The sequence below is a fragment of the Malaclemys terrapin genome, chromosome 9 (assembly GCF_027887155.1).
Source record: "Malaclemys terrapin pileata isolate rMalTer1 chromosome 9, rMalTer1.hap1, whole genome shotgun sequence".
In the NCBI taxonomy this organism is placed as follows: domain Eukaryota; kingdom Metazoa; phylum Chordata; order Testudines; family Emydidae; genus Malaclemys; species Malaclemys terrapin.
The window spans coordinates 97,267,068-97,290,097 of NC_071513.1; the positions used below are offsets into that span (position 1 = coordinate 97,267,068).

General features: G+C 45.1%; 1 protein-coding gene across 4 annotated transcripts in view; it reads right to left on the reverse strand.

The window, feature by feature from the left end:
* The window catches only part of MCF2L2 (MCF.2 cell line derived transforming sequence-like 2), a 319,504-nt gene that overhangs the window by 11,343 nt on the left and 285,131 nt on the right, over positions 1 to 23,030 (reverse strand). For 2 of the 4 annotated variants that reach the window (XM_054039914.1, XM_054039913.1), the window contains exons 24-30: positions 22,855 to 22,933; positions 20,207 to 20,279; positions 14,846 to 14,955; positions 12,874 to 12,969; positions 7,891 to 7,980; positions 5,377 to 5,448; positions 3,410 to 3,496 (exon numbers count right to left, since the gene is read on the reverse strand). In XM_054039914.1, coding sequence (XP_053895889.1) covers positions 3,410 to 3,496; positions 5,377 to 5,448; positions 7,891 to 7,980; positions 12,874 to 12,969; positions 14,846 to 14,955; positions 20,207 to 20,279; positions 22,855 to 22,933 — 607 coding nt within the window. The remainder of the gene's footprint in view (positions 1 to 3,409; positions 3,497 to 5,376; positions 5,449 to 7,890; positions 7,981 to 12,873; positions 12,970 to 14,845; positions 14,956 to 20,206; positions 20,280 to 22,854; positions 22,934 to 23,030) is intronic. The other 2 variants (XM_054039915.1, XM_054039916.1) reach the window with 2 other exon arrangements.

Below are 23,030 nucleotides of genomic sequence, written 5' to 3' on the forward strand. Positions count from 1 at the left end.
CATCTGATATCAAGCAAAATCAACGGAATGGTTCCTCTTGCTTTTATACATGGCAGTAAATATACTGTAATGTCATAAGAGAGAAATGTGTAACAGCCACACATCTGCAGCCACTTAGTATTTCACTGCTGTCATTATGCTGCACATCGCCACTTGGAACCTCACAGCTTTGGACTCAGATCTTCCTGTTCAGGCCACTAATAGTTCAGGTAAAGGAGTATCTCTATTAGCAGTACAGAGCCTGTGACACACAGCTGAGCCATTCTACTGCCTTCCAGGGCAACACTCACAAACGGCAAGATTCAGCACCAGGAAAGTGAGCACTAATGTGGAATGCTCCAGCACTCAGCAATTTTTTTTTTAATTAATAAAAGAGTTCTCTCCTCGGTGACTTACTTTCCATTGCAAACTGTGGTGCAAAGGGAGAGAAGTTGCCATGGATTTACACGTATCAAAGAAAAACGGCCAGCGTTCAGGCTAACATTCATGAGACTAACAGTAGGAACAAGTGAACAGATTCGCTGCCTCTCCCTCCCCACCCTGCCTCAGCCTTTGCCCAAAACTTCAACCTGAACTGAATGACTCTTTCTTGAAACCGTTTCACCTTTCTCTCTGCTATTCTTCTGCATGCACCCATGAAAGCAGAAGTGACCTCATCCTGCCAGATGAGATTCTCTTGGGCTCTCTCCAACACTGCCACAACATGAAATACCAGGGATCTAACGTGAGAGGCAGATTTCCAGCCCAGACACAACCATCTCGTCCTAGTGCCCTCGGACACGCGACGGGGTGCCAAGACGTCGTGTTATTTTATATCCCAAGAGGAATTCTGGCTCAGTCATCCAGAAACCCCGTCCGTCCCCCAGGAGGCTCTTGGGATGTACATGCTGGAGTGGCAAATCTGCCAATCTGGGACAGGGTATAATGTGCCCCCTGCTTGGCCAACTCTGAGGGCTGGTGCGGAGGAGTGGGCGGGGCCATGGCCACCCCCTTTCAGACAGGTGTGGAGTATGTGTTTACTAAGAAGAAGCAGGGACACTACTCTTCACAAGGGCACTGGGCAGCCTCTGAACAGGTGCATGCTGGGGGAGAGGTGGAAGAGCCCATGCAGGGGCCCAGGGATCCTTCATGTTAATAGATCCAAGAAGTGCAGGTAGCTTGGATACAGATTCAAACTTTTTACAGCTTGTGGGTCATTGCTCCTACTTAGGGTGATCAGATGACAAAGGTGAAATATCGGGACGCGGGGCGGGGCAAAAAAAAAAGCCGCCGGAGCCCCCCACCGCACCAGCTCGCCTCGTCTCCACCTCCCCCCGTAGGGGAAGGTGCCCAGCTGGTGCAATCCCGCCCACTCAGACAGCAGCATTTCAGGCAGGCGGCAGCTCTGCCCTGCAGCACAGAGCACCCCGGGATTAGGAAGTGAGCGGCTGGGGCGTGCTCAGTCTGCGGCCGCTGTGACCCCACCGAGCTGCCCTGCACCTGGGGCGAGTCTGTCCCCATGTACAAGAATGGCCTGTAGCACCGACCCGCCCGCGGCCCGTCCCTGCACTGCGGCCCCGGGAGGTTCAGGGCAGGGCATGGCATGCGCAACAGCTGGGCAAAGGGGCCAGGGGGCACGGGAGCCCTCGAGGAACAGGGGCCGCCAGCCGCCCCAGGGGAGGGGGCCAGTGGGCGGCAGCTCTGCCCCTCAGGCGCGGGGTCTGGGCGCGGCACTGGCGGTCCGGCCATGCGCCCCACGGCCTCTCCCACCTTCACGCGGCTCGGGAAGCTGGACAAACAAGCAATTTTGTCCTCCCCAAATCCCCGCCCTGGCCCTACCTTCTTCAGGTACCACGCACGCTGGTGTCACCCCCTCCCTCCAGCGCTTGCGCTGCCATACAGCTGATCAGCGCAAGCCTGGGAGGGAGGAGGAATGCAGCGTGCTTGGGGAAGAGGCGGGGCCAGGGTGGGGATTTGGGGAGGGATCCAATGGGGCAATGAGGGGGTGGGGCCAGGGTGGGGATTTGGGGAGGGATCCAACGGGGGAAGGAGGGGATGGAGTCGGGGCGGGGGGGGGGAGGCCCGCAAGCCCCTCCGGGCTCCGCCTGTGCGCTAGAGCGGAGGGCAAAATTGCTTGTTTGTCCAGCGTCCCAACCGAACATCGGTCAGGACGCGGCACAAACAAGCAAAGATCGGGACAGTCCCGATAAAATCGGGACGTCTGGTCACCCTACTCCTGCTGAACACAAATTAGTCCCATGGCAAAGAAAAGTCAGATGCTCTCACAATATACTTATGCATGACCCAGCCATGTATGCACACTCTATAGCAAAAGTTGGTTTAAAACAATGCAAACCCAGAACCAAGGTTTCTTTATTTATATGTTACTGAAAAAAATCCACTTCCCCCCCAAATAGGTGGCAAATGGGGGGAGGAGGGAAAGGCGAAAGAACAGAAAGGTAAAGGAATGGGAAGGAACACCAGATGATATCTCGATTTCCATCTGTTAGCGATTAATCAAAGATTGCGAAAAAGTTACACCAAATCTTTTCACATTTGTCTGAAGTCCCTCTTCTTCCAAATGTTACTGGCTCTTTAGCTGCTAAGTCAGCCAAGGTGCTGTGCCAAGCTTCTAACCCTGTTCTTCCATCATTCGAAGCAACAGACGCCGTTTGGCTAGAAGCACTGCTCTAGAGAACCAAGCTTAGAGAGATATTTTAAAATGGGGAGTGGTCTGACTTGGAACAATTCAGGAAGGTACATCAGAAGCCTGGTTGACATGGGAAAGTTTTACCAGTTATTCCGATATAGTTACACCAATATAACCCCCTGGGTAGACACTCTTCTTCCAATATAAGAGTGGCTTTTTTGGTTTAGCTTAAACCCCTTCCTGAGCTAAATAAACTAAACTATTGATTTAAATTCACACATTAGATTATAGCCACACACACACACACACAAAGTTCCTGGGCAGACGGTGCCTTGGTGATCTCATGCCATTGTCATTCACAGCCAAGAGTCAAGATGTTCACTGTAACACTTAAAGACTTCCCAGCAATAAAGATTCCTACAATAGCTCCATCATCTTATCCATCCTTTTCTCTGCTAATTAACATTGCAATGACAGGATTTCAGAGACAGCACAGAGATGTTATAAAATAACTCCGGCCAGATTCTGATCTTACCAGAGTTAATTTAAAATAGTTATTCTGAATCCACTAAATAAAATCAGAATCTGGTCCATTATTTCTACATTCTGCAGTGACCTGGGCTTATGGTTACGTTTCTTTCAAAGGAAATAATGTTTCCTTTAAAAAAAGAATGGAGAGAGGAACTAATGAGGACTTAGCTTAAGTAAAGACTGTTTAACATAGTCATTAAGTACCCTCAGATTTACATGAAGCACTGTGAACATTTTAAATCTGTTTACCTGTCTGTGAAGCAGATCTAGGAACTGGTCTTGTGATGGAACCAGCATTACATTTAGTCTGGGCTAAGATGGTGTTCTCAAAAGCATCTGTGACAGGAAGTAGAATTTTGTCACTTACTGAGATTCTTCCTAAAAGTGAAAAACTGAACATGGACCCACTACCAAATGTATTCCTTTACTGCCAAAAAAAGAGCAAGTTTTATCTCTTGAATACAAACACGGCTGCAATCACATCGGCATTCCACTAAAACACAGATGCAATGTGAGATGTGCAGAGAGCAAACAGAACAAACCAAAGAGAAATGTGGATGTCATTTATTGTCTGGAAAATAACTGTCAGGTGAATGGTGCAGTATTCCATTCCTCCAAAGTTTCCTTATTTTCCCCTTAACATACTGTCCTTGAAGCATTTGCAATACTTCTGTAGCTCCTAGAGTTTGTTTTGGGTGGTTTTTAATGACCATCCAAATGGCAACCGTTATCAAATGGACTCATAAAAAACATAAATTGTTCCTCCCAACCAGGAATGAATGTAATAATTCCTAATCGATGCAATTTGGTTGGGGAGGTTTAGGGTTTTTCACAGCAAAATCAATCCCTTAATGTTACTAATTGTATCTCAGGTGGAGCTTTGGAAGCAGCGGCATCCACTAGTAAAGATGTGACAATGGTCATTGTTTCCTGGTCAGAGAGACTCAGCGTGCCGGGGTTTGCCACCCAGTAGGGGATCAGGATGATCCTGCACTCGGGAGCTGGAATCCCCAGGGAGAAGAAAACTGAACAATCCCCCTTTTTCATCTGTGCCCTGAACCACAGCTCCCTGACTGTACCCAGCATTGTTTCCTCCATCCTCTGAAGTCCAACTTCCTCTGCTGGGGTCGATAAGGCAGCTGGCCCCGAATATCGGATTGGTTCCATCACTGACCAGCCACTCACCCCTTGCCTACGCAGATTTCTGCAGAGCAGCACAGATGAAGGAAGCGTTCTGCAGTTCACCTCTCCCTGGATAGCCCTGGCTCATGAGTCCTCCCTGTCCCCTGACTCTATGACCTAGCTCTGTCACAGCCAGCCATTAACCATTAAAAGGGGACCCTGTGCCGTGTGAGCATGTGCTGGTCCAAGTAATGGTGGCGAAGCCCTTCCTGAATTGGGAACTGTTTAGCATCCTTTGTTCAATTCAGATCTGTCTCTCCCCAGTGGAAGAATACGCTGGGGGTAACAGCCTTAAAGTCTGCTTGAATGAAATGAAACACTGCACCTTTAATGGACAAAAATGCCTGAGTCTAGCCTTCTCTCTATGCAGCATGCACATACCACCTGCTACCATTACGAGCGTGATGTCTGGGGAGAGTGGAAAGGGACAGGAATGGCCACACTAGAGCTTACAGGTCAAATGCAGCATAGGGATTATCTAATGCTGTCAGTGCCCCTCTCCTCTTTAATGTGACGGTGCAGCTCAGTGAGACTTTATATTAAAACTAAGGCAGGATGTCATTGACCCCACTTAATGCCAATTAAGTGCCATTCCCTTGATACGGTGTCAGCAGGGTTCCCATCTGGGCAGACCTGCAGTTAATTTCTCCTACTTTGGGTCGATGAGATGAAGAAGGATCCAAATGGGATCCAGATTCTGCTTTGGAATAACTCTCTGTCCCCACCAAGTCAGAGGGCTCTGACCCTTATACAGAAAGAAAGTAGCCACAAAATCCAGATTTGGCCCTGGGTCCAGATTCTGGACCTTCACCACCTTCCCAAAGGGAGTTTGGACCTGGGGCTTCAATTCAGGCCCATCCCTAAACGAGACTCTTTAAACATAGCTCAAGTAATGAGGTGACAAGCATAAACTGAGACACTAAACTCATAAATCCTTGTGGATTTTAATGTAATCTACCATCAGTGATGAAGAGAGATGGATGGTGTCAATGAACTATGGAGAAGAATTCCATGCATGATGCCAATACTTGTACCTTCAAACCCCAGGGGAGTTGGATCACTCTTTATTTCATGTCTCTTGACTTTAACAGCAGAACCCAGGGGACCTGTGTGAAGTTTGCAGATGCACAAGATTATAAATATAGTTAGAGGTACAACATGTTTTCCCATTATCTGTTTGCAAAAACCATGATCTGGAATGGCTGGAACTGACCAGTGTAAAGAGCTTAGGATAATGCATTTACTAAACAAAACAAACAAAATCCCAAAAACCAAAGCAACCCACTAAGCAATTCTGTAAAAGGGGAAGAAAAACACTTTTGTGATCTGCACTAAGAAACAAACCCCCTCTTGCAGTTTTGATCATTTACAGTTTAAGTACAATTGAGAAAAGGTAACTGACTCCAACTTTATGGACTTTCATCTCCTGTTTGTTTGGTGGCACTAGGCCATTCAAATGTCTCAGGGAAGACACAGCTTTGAGAGTCACCTCAACATGGCTCTGCCTTGGATCAGTGAATGTACCAGAGGTATACTCTTGAATAAGAGAGGATGCCATTGTATTCTGGGTTGCAGGGTGCCCCTTGCAAATTGATTTACTGATAGTCATCCTGTGCCCTGCTTCTCGTCCCCAAGGTGAGATGATATGATGGGGTTAGTCTGTTAGCAGGGAGGATAAGGGAACAATGGCAAATAGTGGCCCTTGAATGAGCAAATGAGAATCTTGATTGGCTCTGTACTTGGGTAAGGGCAAAGTTTATGCTTTGGGCATGTCACCCAAAATCTTTCCTTAAAGTAACTGACAGCAATAAAATATGTAATTGAAAATCATTGACTCTGCCGTGCATCTCTTAAAATCATTAAGAATCACGTTTCATTTCTCACCTTCCGGCCAAGAAACCTGCCCACCAATCTTGTTTTGATTAGAATCTCCGTGACGAATTTTTGGATTGAAAACTCTAACAGTGCAACTGATATTTCATTATCATTTATACATGTTTTCTTCAATAAGCCAATCCACAAAACAATGCTGGGGATATGATGTCCCCTCTCTGCTCTTCTGTGCAGCTATGTTATCCCATTTCCTCTCTTACCCAGTCACACTGTACATCGCACCAGCCTACCCACAGCTAAAACGGCAATCAGGATTCTCGCTCCGGAGCCACAGTCCGAATGAGGAAAACAGATGCCCTCGCCATGCCCATTACATCCAGAGCATCACTAGCACAGGTTTCAGGAGCTCATCATCTCTTTGCTCAGGCAATGGCTTGGCTCATCTTCTTCAATGCAACTCAAAGCCAACTGTGCTAAGAATAAGGGGCTTGATCCCATTTAGAGCTAAGCTAATAAACGGTAGCAAAGAATTTTACTGAATGAATTTAACTACTTTTTCTGTTTGCAAATTGCCCTCAAACAGCGTACAGCGGGGTGGCCAACCTATGGCCCCGGAGCCACATGCGGCTCTTCAGAAGTTAATATGCGGCTCCTTGTATAGACACCGACTTCAGGCCTGGAGTTACAGGCGCAAACTTTCCAATGTGCCGGAGGATGCTCACTGCTCAACCCCTGGCTCTGCCACAGGCCCTGCCCCCACTCCACCCCTTCCCACCCCCTCCCTGAGCCTGCCATGCCCTCGCTCCATCCCCTCCCCTTCCCCTTCCCCCAGAGCCTCCTGCATGCCACGAAACAGCTGATCGGGAGGTGCAGGGAGGGAGGGGGAGCTGCTGATCGGCAGGGCTGCCGGTGGGCAGGAGGCGCTGGGAGCAGGGGCGGGAGCTGATGGGGGGCTGCTGACGTATTACTGTGGCTCTTTGGCAATGTACATTGGTAAATTCTGGCTCCTTCTCAGGCTCAGGTTGGCCATCCCAGCTTACGGTTTTCTCCAGTTTCTTCGTTAGCTCTGAATACTTTCTGCAAATAGCTCTTGGCCTATACATTGTTCTGGAGTGATTTGTTGTGAGGACTAGGTAACTTGAATGCACCCACACATCTCATGGTGATACGCTTCAGTTTCCTCACTGTTGGGTGAACGTGACTCTTACCATCATGTTTCTTGTGCAAACCCTTGCATTTGTGAGCTCAAAACAGACTGCTTCCATTCGTATTGTCTATTATCCACGTCTGCTGTTTCTATGAACATTCCTGCCAGGGAATGTGTCTGTTAGACTATTCACAAGAAGAAAATGCAAAACAGGTGCAGACTCAGGCGAAGCAAATTCAATTTCTGTGAATATTGGTGGGACTCGTTTGAGGTATATTCATCCAGATCGACTATGAAGTCGACAACAAAACTCCCATTGATTTCAATGGAAAGGGGATCAGGTCCCATATGTATGCATATGTTTCAGATACATAGTCCCAGCTGGGACTCTCTCTCTCTGCAGATGACATATTCTGGCCCTGATCACGCTCCCTCTGCAGCCCTCTGCATATATCAGACTTGAGCCTGATGTACAGACTTATTCTTTAAACATAAGTGTTTGGCAGTAGATATATCACAATCAGCAGGAAGGGGAAACAGGCTCGCTTAGCAGGCAGCATGACCGTACCTTTGGTCAGAGCAGATGTGGTGACTGTGGTGCTGATGGAGGAGGCAAGGGAAAAGCGACGGGTCACTTCTCTCTCTTTAGTTTCTGGATCTGGGAGAACAAAGAGATGCAGTGCGAGGCAGGATTAGAGGTTAGTAAGCAGGGGAGGTTATACAGGTTCAAAGCAAAGCAGCAGTTGAAAAAGGGGAAGAAGGCCAGTTGCCAAGAAATGTACAATCTAGTAAGTGACATGCAGAGAAAAATATATTTTTAAAACATTTGCCGTTACACCGCCCTTACTATTGCAGGGGGGAACCAGTACCAATTAATACCTTAGCACCAAACTAGTGTAAGTACAACTGCAAACCACACAGAGATGACCAGGGACAGTTAAAATGGCACAGTTTAATAGATGGGTTATGTGGATTTTTAAAAGAAAAATATTGGAACTGTTCCGCGATGACTGATTTAACGGTGGCTGAAAAACACTGACAAATAAACACTTCTGAGTTAGGTAGGGTGACCAGATGTCCCGATTTTATAGGGACAGTCCCGATTTTTGGGGCTTTTTCTTATATAGGCTCCTATTACCCTCCACTCCCTGTCCCGATTTTTCACAGCTGCTGTCTGGTCACCCTAGAGCTAGGACCCAGGTTTGTTAAGGTATTTAGGGACTCATTGCTACTCAGTGAGTGTAAATCAGCAGGACTCCACTGAAGTCCTTTCAAGGAGCCAAATTCAGTTCTGGAGAGAGGACACAACGTACACAGATTTCGACGTGAGCATCACCTACCTACCTCCAGAGGACTTTGTCTTAAAGTATTTTATAAAATGATAAAATAAACCCAGGGACTAATTAACTGCCAGCTTCAGAAGGCAGGTGGCATTTCTAAACTGATTGAAAACCTGCAAACACTTGTCCTGCGAACAAATAGGCCGGGGAGTAACTCCGACGACACTGACTTCAATGGGACCACACTTGTGAGAAAATTTGCTCACTTCCGTGTGTTTCTGGGCCCCGATCCTCCAGACTCTCAAGCACACAAGTAACTTGACTCAGACAAGTAGTTGCATGAATATCAATAGGACACAACCCATATGAGTAAAGCAAAGCATGTGCATAAAGCCTCGATTCAGCAAAACATTTAAGGCATGCGATTTACTTTAACGGCACATGGCCTCAATGGGACTTAGCATTCAAACAGGGCTAAAATGTTCGGTTGGAGCTTTTTCCCATGAGAGATTTTGTGAAAAACATTCTATTTTCATCCAAAACCTGAAAATGTGTTTTTTTTTTGTCAAAACCCCCAAAACACTCAAAGAAACATTTAAATGAAAACAAAACTGTTTTATTTGCACTGAAATTTTCCATAGATTCTACGGCCAGAATCATGGCCTAAGTGTTCGCAGGATTGTTCCAGGGTTCAGCCACTGAGAAAATCGGTGCCCCAGAACTTCTGAGGATGAAAAGGGAAGGAGTCCCTGGCTTTTCTGTTGCTATCCTACTTGTAGCTATCCTAGGACTAGTAGAACACTGGGGTGCAGTACGTTTTATGGTGGTTTCTGACTTACAATGTTATAAATATCTCAGCGTGCTATACAGAACTACAGTACTGTAGAGATTTAGAAGTGACATAAAAAAAAAACTTTCACTTTCCTTTCCTTTCTTTTCTTTGTATTTCCCCATTTCGGTGTTCAGACACTCAAGGGGTTTTTTACGCCCTCATTTCTATTTGACAAACATCACTTCTCACTGCGTCTTTCCCCTGGGACAGAAATTAGCGTGACTGGTTTAACAACTACAGCTTCTGTAGCACCTTTTCTCGCCAAAACATCTTATGAGGGACACTAGCACAATGGAGGACCTCATAGCTTAATGCTTAATGCAGCCTTAACTACTGTGGTGTTGCTACTGCTGCCTCCATAATATGCTTGGAAATTTTATGCTTCTGAGATTATTATATGAATTTACTTGTAAAAGCACAAACACACTGTTCTGCATCAGGTGTATACACCTTTCTACACCCACTTATAATCCCGAAAAGACACAACAGACCAAATTCTGCTGTCAGTTGCAACATATAACTATAATTGAATTACTCCAGATTTATGTTGCTGTAACTGAGAACAGAATTTGGCCCGGTATTTAGTATGGCCAGATGCAATTAAAATTCCACTTTCCACTCATGGTCTTAGTTCTTTAGTATTTCCTTTTTTCAGGATACTGATGGTGACTTTTTTTCTCATCCAGACACCAGCATCACTGCAGATACATGCTGGATGACTTTAAAAGATCAGGGAGATCATTGACTTCAGGGGTAGTTTTGAGGGTGGCAGGAAAGCAGAACTGGGACCTAGAGAGGTCAATGCCAAGATACCTACTTGCGTTTAAGTAGGACTTTTCCTTCCATGAGCTATGCAACCTAGTGAGAGTTGTTCAGCAAAGTAGTGTCCGCACAATAGCCACACTGCTTGTATTGCCCAGGTCAAATCCACTGAGCAACACAGACTACCCCAATATAGTCTTGTCACTATTATTGATCAAACCCCCTCTTCTAATGTTTATCTTGATGAGCCATTCTTTATACTACTAGCAGGAGCAAAAAAAAACCCATCACTACACAGGGAAATGACAGCGTTCTGCAGGACATCCTTACATATATACATATTGCAGTTACCATCATGGGTTTCGTCCACGCCAAGAGAGGATCAAATCTAGCTCCCCTGAGCTCACAGAACAGAACAACAAACTGAAATCAATAAACACATGCATCATGTAGCATGTTTTAGATGTGTCAAAAGAATCATAAGTCAGAACCAGACCCTGCAAGTGAACGATTTGAGGGTGCTTAGCATTTAAAGGGAGTGGACCCTAAATCAACAATAGGTTGAGTAATGCCCATGCTCCATAGGGATAGCACCATAAGTACTATACTACAGTATTCTCCTTTGCCCGGAAAGAGAATGGAAAGAGAAGACAGATCCCACAAGGACTGAGATGATTGCAGACAGAGGAGGGAAAAAGGCCCAAAACAAAACCAAGGGTTCAAACAGCCCCAAACTGAATTGCACTCTGAACCTGAATCTGATTTTGACTTTTGCAAATGTTTCTGTAATTGACCAAACCAAATCTGAAAACTGCCATCCTCTGGAGTAGGGTGACCAGATGTCCCAATAAAATTGGGACTGTCCCGATATTTAACCCTTTGTCCCGCATCCCGATCAATGTACGATCGGGATGCCATTTGTCCCGATATTCGGGTAAGGAGGCGAGCGGGAGGGAGGCGCTGACCTGTGGGTGCTCCGAGGCTAGAGCACACCTGGGGAAAAATTGCAGCCAAGCTCCCCCCTCCTCACCTCCTTCTCCCCTCCTCCCCCCAGTGCGCTGCGTCCCCTCTCCACCCCCCATCCCCTCGTGCTTCCCGCCGCCTAACAGCTGTTTGGCAGAACTTAGCACTTTCTGGGAGGGAAGGGGGAGGAGCAAGGATGCGGCGCGCTCAGGGAAGGCGGTGGAGAAGAGGCAGGGCAGGGGTGGGGACTTGGGGGGAGAGGGTGGAATGGGGGCGGAGCGAGGGCGGGAAGAGGCAGGGGGTGGGCGAGCACCCACCCGGCAGAGGAGAAGTCGGCGCCGTAGGGGTGAGTGGGGGGGCGAAGAGGCGAGCGGCGAGCGAGCGAGCGGCGGGCGGGCTGGGGGAGTGAGGAGGCGAGCGGTGGGTGGGAGACTAAGGAGGGACGCAGCAAGCCAGCGGCGGGCCGGGAGATGAGGAAGGGTGTCGTGGGAGGGGGCCGAGCGGGGAGGGGGCAGGATCTGGGGAAGAGTGGGGGCAGAGCCTGGGAGGAGCAGGGGTGGACTGTGGGTGGGGCTGATGGCACCCCAATGTGTCCCAATATTTTAGTGTGGTGACCTGGTCACCCTACTCTGGAGTCAAAATCCAGAACTGGATTTTGCAGCTTAGACCCTCTCTCTTTAGTGCTGCCTTATCTTAGCCGAAAGAACTTTGGGGCTGCTTTGGTTATTGGTGTGTTCTCCTCTGCTATGTCACTTTTTAACTGTAATGCTTCCGCTTTGCCTCTTTCTATTCCTTGACATTTTCCTCTCCTGATGCGTCCACTCTCCATTATCCTACCTCGACCTTTGGCCTCGTGGTGCACTTGGAAAGAAAATGTCACTTACCGAACAGGAGAAAAGCAAAAAACATCACACAGTCAGAGGTTCCGTGGCCTGCAATGTGCAGATCAGACTAGATGATCATGATGGTCCCTTCTGACCTTAAAGTCTAGGAGTCATTTCAGAAAACTGCTTGCAAATTTTATTGCCCGTTTTCACTGTCCAAATTACTTCCTCTTCCTCCTGCTGGCATAATGGCCCCAGAAGCATGCAGCACTTTCCTTCCAGGGATCTTAAATGCTTTCCAAACATTCATGAGTCAAGACTCACAACACCCCATTTCACAGATGAAGAAATGGAGGAACAGAGAGAAGAAGGAATAATTTCCAGATCTCCTGAATACCAGTCCCCTGACATAACAACTAGACCATGCTTTCTTAACCACTGACCACAGTTTCTTACTGAGCCTAAGTGATCCCACAAATGAAAATTTAACACATTACACCAGAAATTGCAGGTTGGCTGGGTGTTTCCCCCACCCAATCAAGAAACGGCGGCAAAAGTTATTGTTGGGTGTGTGTTTTTGTTTTGTGGTTTAATAGAATCTTTCACCATTAGGTTCCTGTGGGAGGCTTGAAAGCAAAAATGAACGTTTCTTGCGAAGTCAGTTACGCTTTCCATCACCACACTAAAGACACAAACGTTGTCGATACTGCCATGGGAGTAATTTTGTAAAAAAACAATTTGACCAGAGGAGCATGTGCGTGTGTTTGGATGGGATGCAGCAGCACCTTAGGAGGTAGTGATGGATGGCACCATGGAATGGAGAGAACATCATGGGATTGTACGCAGGAGACAGATGGCTGGAGACTGAATGCTGCATGGGGTGATTTTACCTTTAGGTGGAGCTCTGCGGTTGGAAAGACCTTGTAATGTGAATCGCTTTCTAGCAAGAGCTGAGCACTCAAGGTTAAGGCTGGTGGAAGCATCAGCTAGGAGAGAGAGGCAGAGGGAAAAGAAATAAGGCAGGAAGGTTCACCCTTTCACCTTATTGGAAAGGAAAGGGTAGAGCTGGATGACAACCAAAAAAAAAAAAAAATCCTTTAGATTAAGTCCAAGGTTGTGCAACAGCTGAAAAGGTGACATGAAGCCAGGTAAATTAAACTAGCTGGGCCAAGATGATCACTGGCATAAATCAACTGAGTTGCACCAGGGATGATTTTGGCTCGCTGAGTTTCCATGGAGAGTAAAAACAAAAAACTGGGGAGGAATGTGGCTACTTGAAAAGGAAAATAAATACAGTTTAGCAGCAAGCTAATTAAACACATAACGTGGTGCCTTGTGCCGTGAAAAAGTGTCACTGTGATTTTAATAGGCAGCAGCTCCTGGCTCCAGAGGGAAATAAGAGATGAAGTATTATCGTGCAGGAAAAATATTGACAATGAGTATTTGTAGCCTCAACTCACTAGGCCACTGCTGTGGTATTTCACTTGGAAGTCTAAATCAGTTACTCAGATGCTTGGTGTGATTCAAGCCTTACCTGCTAGCATCTTTCCAACAGCCTCCATGCAATTCAGCTGGCACACAGTGATGCACTGTATCACTTGATTAGCTGGGATATCTTCTATGCATTCACATGCCAATAAAACTAACAAACCAATCTCCTAACTGAATAAACAGTCGAGCTCCCTGATAATTACATTTACTGGGAGAAGTCACAATCACCCACACTTATATTAATAAAAGAAATGGACCTGAACCCAGATCCGAACACAACTGCCAAACTTTGCATCTGTCTTCTATCTCTATAATTGACATGTCACACAGGAAAGTCTATGGCAGAACAAGGGCTATAAACCACGTCTCCTCACTCCAGGCCCTGTGTTTTGACCACTTCACCATACATGCCCTCTGCCTTACACTGTCACTATTTCACTGCCAATTGATTAGCACCAAGGAGACGCAAATGGAGACCTGAAGTACCAGGGAAACAGAGAGAGACAATGCATCCAGATAATATCCAGACTGACAAGCGACAGACGGACACACTGTGATTCGAAAGAAAAGCACATCCCATCACTTCCTGGTTTGCAGACAACCTGCTATACAAAGGAAACTCTGTGTGTGTGTGTGTGTGTGTGTGTGTGTGTGTGTGTGTGTGTGTGTGTGTGTGTGTGTGTGTGTGTGTGTGTGTGTGTGTGTGTGTGTGTGTGTGTGTGTGTGTGTGTGACTAGAGTTTTCAACAAGACAGGTGCACAAATGTATGCCTAATTTGCAAACACCACAACTGCACGTGCAAATCAGGTAACTGCCTGCAGAAACTACCATATTTAGCTATTTGCATGCACAAGTACATGATGTGCGGATACAACTGCATGAACGAATTAAATGCCAATTGCACATGCAATAGCACATATGCCTGATTTAATAATCAGGTCTATGCATAACACCGAGGCTTGAAAGGGTTGATTTTTATCAGTAAACGTTGGTAAATGTTGACCAACAAAAAAAATATTTCCATTGATAATAATCAAGATTTACAGTGAGGTAAAGTAAGAAAATGCAGCTTGATAACTTATTAGAGACTGTCATTAAATAATTATGGTCTGAACCTTGTTAGCTGATAGTGCCCGGCTAAATAATCAGCCAGTTCTCTTCTGAAGTTTACTTTAGCTTACATTGGGATTTTAAAAAATAACCATGGACATAATTGACTACATTCTGACTGTAAGTTTTGTAAAACTTTGTTTTCAATGTTAAGCTTGATTCATCCCAACAGTGTCCCTTTGAAGAATCCAGAGCTGGGTGTGCAGAGAGATAAATATCAGCGCCATGGGATAACATTCCACACTGCCGCAGACCTCCTACCTCTCTTTTGTCTAGTGCTGGGACTGGAGTTTCTGCTCCTGTCGTTAGATGTTTCCCGGTTTGTTGGCTCAGATTTATTTTCATACACACTTGATGACTTCCTGCTATATCTTTGGACAAAAGAAACAAAACCATCATTAGGTTATCACGCGATGTCTGAAGGTGCACTTTTATGTTAATGTCATCCTCAGCGGGCTACCATGGTGTTGTAGCTATGGCATAACCAATCATTCCAGCCCCCCGTTCCCCACACACATAACTTGAGCACTGACTCCAGCCTTTCATATTACATTCTGTTGGTGGGAAACATTAATCAGAGATGAAGGGCGACTGGAACCTCAGATCGGAACCCGTTCAAATTCAGGGGGAGGGGTTTGGTTTGGCTAGAAATCCTTAGCTCCAAACCCACCCGTATGCTTTCGGTGAGTCAGCTCCCAAACTAGAAGGGACCCATTTCTGGCTCAGATATGGCCAGAATCATTTTTGCCAGATTTTGGCACAAAATGGTGGAAATCTCAGGAGAGCAGCCAATCTTGGGAGATTTCCATCATTCTGGGCCAAAATTTCATCAGAAGCAGCTCAGGAGATTCTGGTGCCACTGGCTGCAAGCTCAGGCTCTGATTTGGCCTATGAAGCCAAACCCCGAATACCAGACCAAACCTAATCCAGATCTGGATCCAAATCACCCCTTCTCGCCCTATTAACTTCTGCAAGCGACAGCAGAGGGGCACAGTTGTCATGATTTTTTAAGAGTGTTTATTAGTAGCAGAATGGGAATTCTGCTGAGAGAACAGAGCATTTGGATACAAGAGGGTCCTCTCTCTACACTATGCTCTCTGCTAGGACACTTTTTTCCCCAACAGTGGCCAGTCCCGGCTGCTCTGGAGGATGGTGCAGTGGCCTTAAGAGTGCCCAATTCTGGAATAACCTGCCCCTAGGAAAGTTTCTAAATGACCACGTCAGTTCAGTGTTGGCTTACGCTGTGATGCATGAGGGGTGATACCACTTCTAAACATGTCTCATCCCACCCAGTGTAACTGTGGATATTCTCATGATCCTCACTATGATTTTTCTAATCCTACTAAGGGCTTCGCCCCAATGATGTCTAGCACCATCACATGCCATCTGTGTGCCTCAACTTTCCCTTCCATAAAATGGGGATGATAATAATTACCCACCTTACAGGGCCTTTGGGAAACATAGCGCTTTCCAAATATCTGCGCTTTACGACCCACGGAGAAGGCACAAAGTGTTATTTAATACCCTTATGCTTTTGAACTATTGGAGATAAAGTGAATGTATTTCCTAAACTGCGGCGCATTCTGAGATCCACTTTTTTATTTAGAATGTCTGACCTGCTTTCTATGGACTATCACCCAAGGTTTATGAATCTCTTTGGACTACATTTGAATCTGTTCTTGAAACTAGATGTAGGGGGATTTTTTTTAAATCAACAAGGAAACAGACCCAAAACATACTGACATTTTTGCATTGTTCTCTAACAGTTTCTCTTTTGTTATGCTGAGATAAGCGGTAAATATGCAGCTGATATAGGAAGAGGCTCCCTACTTCCCACTCTGACAGTGGGAAAGAGATCAGTTTTATTAAAGCTAATGTTAAAATTACATAATATACAGGTTGCGAAAAGAGTGTTTGTACATCTGGGTCTAGTGCTTAGATTATCCACAAATACAAACTTTGTTTTTAAAGTGATAAGATACATATAGTGCATAATCAGCAATAACCCACATTTAGGTGAATGAATTTAAGAATACAGTTTAGATATTTAGCCTCCAAGTATTCGGGTACATTATTCATGAAAAACGTTATATAGCGAGTTGGGGGCGGAAAGCAAAATATATCAATGAGTGAAGATTGTCCCTCAGTAATTGAGAATTTAGGATAGGTTGTCCATTTAGAAAAAACAGTCCATCAGGAAAGTATTTGAGTTACATTCCCGACTGTGCTTACTACAGCACTTATGTCTCCAAACTTCATCTCCAGGAAAATAAAACAGTGTTTCAAAGGAGAGATGCTTGGTTTGCGTATCCACCTGTCTTCATGTACAGTGTATGTATACATGGATGTACGACTAAATTGTTTGCAAATAAGCAGAAAATGAAAATAGTAATTCACTTATAGTTATACATTTAAAGTTATGGCCCATTTAAGTTTTATAAACTGAAACGGATATAAAAATATATAAAGGGATCATTTCACCATCACTGAAATGCCGTACCTCTTGGATGAAACAACTACTTAACAATGCTCAAAAGCAGCACATAATTGTCCAGGATAGGAACTGAAGCTGTGGGATGAATTTAGATAAGCAGAATTTAAATGAGCAGAGTTGCAATTTAGCCAAGACACCAAGGTTAACACTATTCCTCTTGCAAAAAGTGTCCGGCGATCTTTAATTACCACAAGCATCCAGGATAGTGGTTTTGCATGTCTTTCTCTTCTGAAAGAGTGTTACAGCATTTGACTACAATCCTGAAGGTTGCTGATTTGAGTCTCACATGATCTCATACTGAAAGGCCATCTCCAATTCACCCAGAAGCTATATGGGTACCTGATCCATCAGGTTAAGAAAGTCACAGGCAGTTGGATGCGATACTGGTCATGTCACTGGTAGCTGTGAAACTGATGTTCCTTTACTGTGTCAGCCCGATGAGCCACTGCCTTGGCGAACTCTGACTTTGACTACTTCCTGCTGAACACTGGGTTTTCCTATGAGGTCTCTGCTCCAAATACTGACCCAGCCCAACTCTGCTTTATCTTGTGAAATCACAGCACAAAGGGTGTGTGGCTGTATATGACTAGATGAAAGAAAGCATACTGCATTACAACACAGAGTTGGCATCATCCCGTCAGACTTCTCTGATGTTGCAATGAAGGTTTACTGTATTACTGTAAACAACATAACTGCTGTTACATTTTACGTATGAGCAACCCAGGATGGATTGTATTTCCGTGGATGAAATGCAGTCTAATGAATTAATTAGTTTCTAGCCACAGGTGGAGCACTAGTGATACTGGTTGCTCTTCCGACGATACTGTTGCTGAATTTGAATTAATCAGTGCATCTTTTCCAATCACAGGGTTGCTCAGGCTTGTCACAGTCATAGGGAGATTATCCTCTACATGGGAGCATGCCACAGGGTGTGGCTATCCTCTGAATCCACGTCTCCTTACCTCTGGGTCCACCTGTGAAAATCCATGGAACCCCGACCATGCAGAATGGCTATTTATGGACGTCAGCAGGCTCAGGGAAAGGTTCACTCCTTCTCTTTTGTTGGTTTAGGACATTTTGTACCCTAATTCCTGTGTCTTTAATCGCAATGAGCCACATAGTAGAGAGGATCATGGTCTCCTTGGTTAGGATAGCTGCTGGGGCAGATTGTGTCAGTGTTCCTACATAAAGTCCTCTCCTTCTCCCTACTGCCCATATATGCAATCACCATGCACGGGCCTTGCACTGTTGTGACAGTTTGGACAAAGGGTGTCTTGTCCAACATCCTCTTTCCCTAGGTAGTCAAGACAGTAAGATCCTTATTTTTCCTTCTGTTTAATCTGCTGTAGGTTAAACTAACATATGAAGCCAGTGGTTCCTTGAGTTAATTAACCGTTAGCTGTAGTATTATACCTAGTATTTCTGCTTTGGAAACTCAAGCATTTTACATTGCCATGTCATAGGGTTAAATATCTGGCTTGGTTTGGTAAATTTTTCTGGTTGCATTTTACTTTCATTGGAATCGTTTTCTCTTTCTGTCCTCTGGACAATTTTACCAAGAAATCTTCAGCATGGTTAAATCTTAAACAAAGAAAGCACCATCTCTGGAATACTTCCAGGTCTTCCAAAACTAAGGAACAGGAAGAACAAAGTCACTTCCATTTAAAGAACAGGAGTACTTGTGGCACCTTAGAGACTAACAAATTTATTTGAGCATAAGCTTTCTTGGGCTACAGCCCACTTCATCGGATGCATGTAGTGGAAAATACAGTACGAAGATATATATATATATATATACACAGAGAACATGAAACAATGGGTGTTACCATACACACTATAAGGAGAGTGATCAGTTAAGGTGAGCTGTTTGTAGTGGTAATGAAAATGGCCCATTTCCAGCAATTGACAAGGAGATGTAAGGAACTGTGTGGGGGAGGGGGAAATAAGCATGGGGAAATAGTTTTACTTTGTGTAATGGCCCATCCACTCCCAGTCTTTATTCAAGCCTAATTTAATGGTGTCCAATTTGCAAATTAATTCCAATTCAGCAGTCTCTTGTTGGAGTCTGTTTTTGAAGTTTTTTTGTTGTAATATTGTGACTTTTAGGTCTGTAATCGAGTGGCAAGGGAGATTGAAGTGTTCTCCAACTGGTTTTTGAATGTTATAATTCTTGACATCTGATTTGTGTCCATTTATTCTTTTATGTAGCGACTGTCCGGTTTGGCCAATGTACATGGCAGAGGGGCATTGCTGGCACATGATGGCATATATCACATTGGTAGATGTGCAGGTGAACGAGCCTCTGATAGTGTGGCTGATGCGATTAGGTCCTATGATGATGTCCCTGAATAGATATGTGGACAGAGTTGGCAACGGGCTTTGTTGCAAGGATAGGTTCCTGGGTTAGTGTTTTTGTTGTGTGGTTGCTGGTGAGTATTTGCTTCAGGTTTGGGGGCTGTCTGTAAGCAAGGACTGGCCTGTCTCCCAAGATCTGTGAGAGTGATGGATCGTCCTTCAGGATAGGTTGTAGATCCTTGATGATGCGCTGGAGAGGTTTTAGTTGGGGGCTGAAGGTGATGGCTAGTGGCATTCTGTTACTTTCTTTGTTGGGCCTGTCCTGTAGTAGGTGACTTCTGGGTATTCTTCTGGCTCTGTCAATCTGTTTTTCACTTCAGCAGGTGGTATTGTAGTTGTAAGAACGCTTGGTAGAGATCTTGTAGGTGTTTGTTTCTGTCTGAGGGGTTGGAGCAAATGCAATTGTATCGTGGAGCTTGGCTGTGGACAATGGATCCAGTGGTGTGGTCTAGATGAAAGCTGGAGGCATGTAGGTTAAGTATAGCTGTCAGTAGGTTTCTTTGTTGGGCCTTTTTCAATGGGTCAATTTCAATTGACCCTGGTGCCGATCAAATTAATGGGTGCCTGTGGTTCTTTTGGAGAAGCAAACTCCAGTCTGTTGAGTGCATTTTGCTTTGAGATTATGGGTTTGTACAAACGCAAAATCTTTGTCTGCATTTATGTGGGTATGCTTGGGAAGCAACATAGCACACTCATAAAGATACTGAGATTGGAACAGGTAACAGATATTCTGATATCAATGCTAGGCAGGTCACCATTAAGTCTGTGATTACCTGGTTGAGTTGGAGGAATTCATCGGTGCATGGTACACACTCTCCGTGATTCTTTGGTGTAGCTGGCTTGCTTCTGTTAGAGAAAGAAAAAAAAATAGCTCCAAATTGCACTGATCATTTCCTTTTTGTGGACACATCAGAGAACATGGCAAAGAAGACTGGACTCAGGTGTTGAATTAATAATAACTAGAGAAGGATCCAAACCAGATCCCTGGATCCAAATACACCTGAAATGTCACATGTGCTGCTCAGGTGAAAATCTTCAAATTAAAACACAGAGCACAATATTTTGGGAGCATCACTAATGAGTTAGAGAATCAGTGAGATACTGCTTGAATCATGGCTTAAACCTAAGGAAATTTTGATAAAACAGGCAGCAAGGGTGGCTCTGCCTCAGTGACCCAGATAACCCACTATATTAGCCCTGAATGGCTCAGCCCAGATTCCCTGTAGTATGTCCTATGGAATATAAATTTTCAGACCACCACTTGAACACCTCCTCTCCACTGATGTCTTCACAGCACTGTTCGACATTTGTTAGGGGTCTGCACATGAAAAAAGATTGAAAACCACTGTTCTAGAGGCTTCAATTATTGATAATTTCTGTCTCCCTCTGAATGCGGTACAGTTGGAGTCACAGTAAGTAAGGCAGCCTGGTTTACAGATGGAGGGGGTGAAGAATATGAAAAAAGGCACCAATAATATATATATTTAAAACCTCTCTATGCTATTTCTAAAAAGACTCTTTTTCTGTAAGATACCTGGCACAAATAGAATGCCTGGGTGTGTCATCACGTGGGATAACCTGCATCCCTCACTCATGGCTTCACCACTCACGCAGAAATCCACCCCAAACTCATACCCGTAAAACTTTTATAGTGTAGTGCATTCACACACACCTTCTTTTAGAGTTTTGCTGCAAGCTACTTTTCACTGCTGAGTTCATCCATTTTCTTGGCCAATTTTTTTTTTTTTACCTGATTTTATTTCATTGCTGTGGCACGCTTCATGCAGGTTAAAGCATAGGTGCACTGCCACACCTCCTGGCTTGAAGTGGTTTCTGTCATATGCAGGGTTTACAGTTTGGTTCAATGACTCTCAGCACCACCCCCACTCTACAAATTGTTCCAGCACCCTTGGGTTAAAGGCAACAGTTCATAAGGAAGAACTATACAAGACTTCACTGGATGGTCTGCACTGCCCAAAGAGTCACAAAGCCTAACATATTAATGCTTCTTTATATATATGTGACAGACCCAGACCAGTGGGGTACAGGAGTCTGGTAGAGGGCAAATATACTGGTCACTGGATGAGTAGCTTTCTGTTCCCTGAGTGACCAGAGAAGGGGCTGCACTAGAGTAATCAGGGACCTGCTAGAACCAGTTAAGGCAGGCAGGCTAATTAGGACACCTGGAGCCAATTAAGAAGAAGCTGCTAGAATCAATTAAGGCAGGCTAATCAGGGCACCTGGGTTTTAAAAGGCGCTCACTTCAGTTTGTGGTGTGAGTGTGAGGAGCTGGGAGCAAGAGGTGCAAGGAGCTGAGAGGTATACTGCTGGAGGACTGAGGAGCACAAGCATTATCAGGTTTCAGAGTAGCAGCCGTGTTAGTCTGTATCCGCAAAAAGAAGAACAGGAGTACTTGTGGCACCTTAGAGACTAACAAATTTATTAGAGCATAAACTTTCGTGGACTACAGCCCACGAAAGAAGTGGGCTGTAGTCCACGAAAGCTTATGCTCTAATAAATTTGTTAGTCTCTAAGGTGCCACAAGTACTCCTGTTCTTCTTTAAGCATTATCAGACACCAGGAGGAAGGTCCTGTGGTGAGAATAAGGAAGGTGTTTGGAGGAGGCCATGGGGAAGTAGCCCAGGGAGTTGTAGATGTCATGCAGCCGTTACAGGAGGCACAATAGACAGCTGCAGTCCACAGGGCCTGGGCTGGAACCTGGAGTAGAGGGGGGCCTGGGTTCCCCCCAAACCTCCCAATTGACCTGGACTGGGGGTTCTTCCAGAGGGGAAGGTCTCTGGGCTGTTCCCCAACCCACATGGTGAATCTCTGAGGCAAGAAAATCTGCCAATAAGCGCAGGACCCACCAAGATAGAGGAGGAACTTTGTCACTATATATATATATATATATATATATATATATATATATATATATATCTTAGGTACTTAAATGGGCCATTACCACCGTATTTGAGCACCTCACAATCTTTCCTGTATTCATCCTTACAACACTATGAGAGATAGTGAAGTGCTACTACTCCCAGTTCAGAGATGGGGAAACAGGCCCAGAGAGATTAAGTCACTCACCCAAGATGACACAGAAAGTCTGTGGTAGAGCAGGAAATTGAACCGGGATCACCTGAATCTTAGCCTAGCACCCTACCCACTGGACTATCCTCCCTCTCATCGTCGTGTTTTATGAGCAAGGCAAAAGACTGAGGCTCACTAGTTTAATAAGGGTCAAACTTCAGTCATGTGTTTCACTTACAAACAATTATGCTGATTTTCAACATATTGGGCCTGCTCTTGCTGAGTTCATTTGGCAGCACACACCTGTTCAATAACCCATTTTAGCTGCCCCCTGTCGAATATCAGATACAGAGCCAATGCAGCACCACAAAGATCACACACTGTGTCCTACCTCTGCATGCTTCCAGTTGTCCTGTCAGGACTTTTCTAATCTCAGAAACCCAGATGTTTTTCAACTCGACGGAAGAAGCCTGTAAACAAAGCAGATATAGTTCAATGACATTGACAATCCTATGGCTGCTTTAACCTAAAATTTACTTTTAGCCCTTCCTTGTGATAAACCTCCAT